A 6,000-nucleotide genomic window follows, 5' to 3' on the forward strand; every position below is an offset into this window, starting at 1 on the left:
TGTCATCGTGCAAAACCATATCGTTAATAAATAATGTACTTCTCTCGTAGCTTTTGCATAATTCCAGAGATTAATTTTGTAGCGTAAATATTCGATCTTTCTTAAATATTTAAATCTAATCTAGCATGAAATATGCATTGCACATAATGCAATACACGATCTCTCTCGGAATGAGAATTTAGTTGTGCCTCCACTAGTTTCGCTTAACGTCGAATCGTAACTGGAGCGTTAGATGACCATCTCGGACACGACGTGCGTTCTTTAGTTGCATTAAGAATGTCTTAAAACGGAATCCACTGCGGAGAAACTAAACGAGCATAGAAAGGGATGAGAAGAGCGAGGCGTCTCGTACTAGTGGATAAGACAAACATTTTCCCACGAATGAGTTGTCGGAAACACAAAAGATTACGGATAAACGACCTTTTCCGTGTTATTTCCATCTTCCACCCTGGTGGATGGGCAATCTCCGTTCAGATTTAACTCCAATATTGTATACTGACCATGGGCCTTCACTTATCCGCGATAGCCCATGTGTACCCTGCCATGCTGACCAGCGTCCAGATAAATGCACATTTTAGGAAGAAAATGTGCTTATCTGGGGATAGACGAGGAATGTACGGTACATTGCAACGACCTGGTGCGAATATTATACGGAGCAGACATCGTCCACTTTTTTAAATACTTCGCTAATTCATCAATCTCTTTAAAAATTGACCTTCCTGGCTTATCTTCTGTAACTTGAAGTGCAACTGAACCTCCCGTTTATTCATGGATACTGGGCTGCTTTGCAGACATCATGGTCACAGAATCCTTCAGACGACCAGAGAGGAGACATCAGCGTGAAAGGTGATCCAACGCTATATTAGCTGAGTGATTTGTTATTGTTTGATTTCGGCGTGTTTATTTTAGTGCATCTTCCGAAGGCGTGATACTGCTGGTAGAAGTTAATTTTATTAACTACTGTGTATAACGTAAACTTCTGTATTTGAGAATCTGAAAAAAAAAAAAAAAAAATTGCACCATGAAAACTTAATCCACTCCCGTTCATATTCTTTCATAACAAAACATTCTATGTAGCCTTGCTAGCCGTATTAAATATTTTACTGTACTTTCGAAAGTCTCCGTAGTATAATGACATTTTTCAGGGATGTAAAGCAAATGATTCATAACGATTTATATAATTTCTGAAGATCTTTTCCTTTTTCTTCCAGCACTACTGTACATGTCTCCAGTGCAGACAGAATGCATGAACATCGACTATTACATTCCTCAGAATTCAGAGAACGAAGATACAAAGGCGTTCAGTAGCCAAAGATGGGAAAGGATACGTAAGTATAATTCCACTTCTGTTTGATTTTTTTTCTCCCCGACAGATCAACGACCTTGTCGCACTTGAACGAATATCCCATCCATAAATTCCGTCGACCATGAAGTTGCGAAAGAGGAAAACATTGATAGCGTGGCATCGGGATGTTTGTCGCCATTGATTTCAGGAGATAAGAAATTGATCTTGTAGGCAGGAATAGTGGATGTCTCCCAATGTTTTAAGAAATCTGAAGATTAGCTCACCATCTTAAGCTGGTTTGATAATCAGGGCTAAGTGTGTCAGTTTTAAAAACACAAACTGCTCTCACTACAGTAAATTACAATCGCTCCATCACCTCCTCGGTACAGTTGGTCGTAATGACGTCCTCATTTTTTTTTTTTTCTTCGCACTCTTTTTCATAGACGAGTTTCCAGTACAATGCTAGCGTTACTCTAGAAAAGGATAACTTTCTTGATGACATCTGAGATTATCGTACGAGTTCCTCGCTTTCATTTTGGCATTTTTAAGCCTAAAAACAATTTTTTTTTTAAATGCAAAAGTGAAAGAACCACCTTGAATAGGGGTGGAGCAGGTCGACGTTTTTTCTGAATCTTAGGAATACTTCATTCATCTCAAGTGCATAAACATTGAAAGATCATCACTACAACAATCCGATTTTTTCCCCCTCAGTACTACTGCGGGGGGGGTGAGATGTGTTGAAAGTCTTGCATAACCTCAGAGGGTTGTTGCACCCATCTAAGAATGACGCGCTTTGTCGGCTGCTATGATCTGTGCTGATTTCGAACCTGGTCTTGCATAAATACCTCGCTCATAACAGGCAGCGGGTTGCTTGCCAGTGGGGCTTCCATCGGCCTGCGGTCATTATAATCTCATTTCATACGAAATAATGACTCGGCAGTACCAAGACTCCAATAACTTCTACCTATATTTGTAATTCAAATCTGTTTTTTAGAATTTTTCTAAGATGAGGAAGTATTGGATTTTTTAGAACTAATTTGGAAGTCCAGAGCAATCTCGATATTTATAAGCTTGAGCACACTTTCTCCTACAATTTTAAATGGCAATTTTTCCTTTTTTTTTTTTCTTGCAATCAGTTTATCTTTTAGATATAATCACTTTCCTTTTCCACGATTCCAAACTACATAAAGATGTTTAAAATGCCTTCTTTGGTTCGGCTTGAGGTAAAACACCAGATGGACCATTTTTCGCTAGAGTGAACTGTAAGCCCAGAGATTGAGCTGAACGCATCGCACACATTACAGGAGCCACTGCACAATAGAGGTTGATGACACTTGTAATCTAACATACAGGGTTGGGCAAGAGGGGGAGAAGAATGAAAAGAACGCCAGGGAAAATAACAGGGGTTAACGTACAAAATTGATGCATTTGGAATGTCGACTGACTTCCTAATTTTTAGAAAAACAAAAACAAGTTTGCACACAACTGCGAAATGGGGTAGTGGGGGTTTGGACTAAATATTTTTCTCGCTTTTCAGTCCATTTTTAAACAAAATTAAATTAACTTTCTTATTCATTGTAGTATAGAAACGTAGCCAATTACCGAGGTAAGACTGATAGACAGAATGAGGAAAAATAAACAGACTCGTGTCTAAATACTTCATGTCCTAAAAAGCACGCGTGTTGTGTGGGAGGGTGCACTCGCATTCCATACCAGGAAATGTAGCGCGCTGTGTTATCTTGTAACTGAATTGCTAAGACAATTTGCCGACTAAATCGCTCGTGCAGATAAGGAGGGGGGGAGAACCTACTGCTTGATTTCTCGTACGTGTTCGATCCAATTGGCTGCGATGATTGAGTTAATTGTAATTAAAGCGATAGCGATATTTGTCCAGTCTTGCGGAACTCACTTAGTCTGTCAAAATTTGTCTTTAGTTGTAATGGGAATTCCAGGCACGAACGGAATTTTCTGGTGGATTATGGTTGGAGAATAATGGAAACAAGAACACAAAAGAAAAGGAGGGGAAAAAATGATATCAGTAGCAGAGCTGAGTCTGTTTAAATAAAAACAATTTTGTAAGTACATTAATTGTTATACCATTCTAGTGTAATGGATATCTAATGCGCATGCTCACGTGTCGAAATGTACGTATTAATTTCCTCTGAAAACGTGCAGGCATATCCGGCTATTGTGACGTAACGAAATGAAAGTTAAAACGCTGACTTTTTAATCTAGTTCGTTTCATGCTTTTTTTTTTTTGTAATTTCGAAGGAAAACTACATATACTTAATTTATTTTACATTGCTCAGTTTTGCATAAGCTGTTTATTTTTAATGATTTAATCCTTTTTTTTTTTTTTTTTCTTCCAGACATGGCTCGTTCAGTTATTGGCATGTACATCGTTGGATTCTTTTTCATATTTTTATCGTTCTTTACTGGAGTCGCTGGTTGTTGGAAGCGATCAAGAGGAAATATTCTTGCAACAGGATTACTGCAGCTCTTATCGGGTAAGAATGGCGCAGCATTTTCTCCTGTTAATTTATTTTTTTTAAATTGCCCTAGTTAAACACTTCAATAGAATCGAATAAAAAAAAAAAAAAAACTAACGTCAGCATTATGCTACTTAAGTCCCGGAAATGGATTTGTCTCTTTTTACGCCGTTTGAAGTTTGCGTGGGCGGAACCAAACAATGAGGTTAGATGTGACGTGAATTTGAGGCCGTGCACCGCTTCGTTATAAGCAGTCTTGTCCTTTACAATAAACAAAAGATGGACGAAATCTAACAAGTCCTTTTTTGATTTATCTATAAATCATTTTACCTTTTACTTCGATATCAATTCAAATTATCTGAATAATAAACTTTTCATTTTGCAAACTTTTCCGAATATGTAACAGAAATAAGTTGCATTTCTTTTTTTAATTTTCAGCCTTGGTGGATGCTGGTGCTATGGGATTATGGCATGGGGTGCAATACTATGATTATCAGAAACTGACCGACGATTCATCTTATGCTAATTGGCCCGAGGTGAGTACTAAATAAGCCAGTCTTTCGTATCCAAACTTCATGCATTAAACCAGCGCCATCTACAGTCTTAATTTCATACTTGCTTTTCAACAATCAATTGTTCATTTCAAATATCATGCGCACTCTTGAACGTGCGTGATACTTGAAATCAACAACTTGCTGCTCGCTTTTTAAGATATTTAAATAATTCAATCTTTTTTTATTTTTCAGATTCTAAGGAATGCTGGTATTACTCAATTTTATTATGGATGGTCGTACATTCTGGCTTGGATCGGTGTGGGTATGTGCTTACTGACCGCCATATTCTTCCTCACTGCAGCTTGCTGTGTAGTCCACGAGAAGAAAGTTGAACAGGCGAAAAACATGCAATACTTGATGCCCGTTTATCCTGACAAAAGGCAGCCCTACGGGTATGGATATGCTTATCCTGGTCCCTACTACCCTCATGGGTCTCAATATGGACCCTACAGTTATTAAGATGGATAGAAAAGCCAAAAAAGTGAGGCAAAAATTGCGATGAGAAAGGTACTTAAGGGGTATGAGAGAGAATTTGACCCCTAATTTTTTTAAAAGCTTGTAATTAATTTTTCTCTAGTTCGTCCGTCCTTGTAATTGCGTCCGAGTTTGTCGAAAACCCAGTCTTTGTATATAGTTCATTATTTTTTTTCTAACCCTATATTTTAAATAGTATGTAATGAACTTTAACATGTGGTAAGGGAGGGGGTATGGCTTTTGTAATGAATTCAAATCAGCCCTGAAGGTATTCCGTCCATCGTTTCGCTTAATTTGCATATTGAAGTGTAAAAAAGCGATTCGCGTTATTTTTATAGTTTAATATTATCGTAGCTCTAAGATGCCAAATATTTTTCTACCCATAAATATTTTTGTACAATACTCATCGATAGATGGAGCCACTAGTGCGAACTTTGATTATGCTATCAGTTATTTTGAATTCAAATGTGAGTAATCTCCCTCGGTTTGTATTTAGTCGAATAAATTCGATTTTTGAAGTTAAAGAGCACAAATTTGGGAAGATTAGTTTAAATATTTAGTACTCAACCTTATTTGCTAGAGAGAAATACAGCCGGCCAGTAGTGAGATTTTAATAGCATTGCCACTTAACATCGTAAAGCGTGTGTATTGTCACGTGATTTAGATTCCTTTCTATGGAATATTTGAAGAGCTGTGTAAACATCGTGCAGCCACACCTGTAAGGCTAGGAATCGATTGCCATGAAGCAGTCACGTGGCACACCATAGTAAAATGAATTTTAAATCTTATGTGGATTATGAGCGGTGTTTATTCGATTGTGCTCTGTGTAAGAAAGGCAGTCTCCATGTTGCAACTGTTCTAATTCTATTTTTTAATATCTGCAAAAACTCGATTTAATAAAGTGTATTTTTGTCTTGATTTTATTTACTACTCACTTACACTAACATTTACGTCTGATACTCAAACTCCATTTTTAGTTTGTGTTCCTTCGATTTGGCTTTATCCTACCAATAAAGAAAACATGGACGAGGTTATCGATCTATGGGATTCTGGAAAAGTTGCTATAGTAACCTCCAAATGAAAATGCAATAAGAAAAACGTAAAACTAGAACGAAATACATTCGGACTTGGCCATGTTTTTGATACTTTTTTTTTTTTGAGAAACCTGAAAATTATTCGATTTAGATATCGAATAGTT

General features: G+C 37.2%; 1 protein-coding gene across 1 annotated transcript in view; it reads left to right on the top strand.

The window, feature by feature from the left end:
* The window catches only part of LOC150097354 (uncharacterized), a 30,093-nt gene extending 24,373 nt beyond the window's left edge, over nt 1–5,720 (top strand). Inside the window, exons 2-5 of the mRNA XM_090407690.1 lie at nt 1,212–1,328; nt 3,655–3,792; nt 4,213–4,310; nt 4,521–5,720. Of these exons, the coding sequence (XP_090263816.1) occupies nt 1,212–1,328; nt 3,655–3,792; nt 4,213–4,310; nt 4,521–4,787 (620 nt within the window). The 3' untranslated portion in view covers nt 4,788–5,720. The remainder of the gene's footprint in view (nt 1–1,211; nt 1,329–3,654; nt 3,793–4,212; nt 4,311–4,520) is intronic.
* The last annotated feature ends 280 nt before the right edge of the window (nt 5,721–6,000 follow it).

Source organism: Typopeltis vanoorti, chromosome 17 (assembly GCF_054136105.1).
Source record: "Typopeltis vanoorti isolate ZY-2024b chromosome 17, IOZ_Tvanoo_1.0, whole genome shotgun sequence".
NCBI lineage: Eukaryota > Metazoa > Arthropoda > Arachnida > Uropygi > Thelyphonidae > Typopeltis > Typopeltis vanoorti.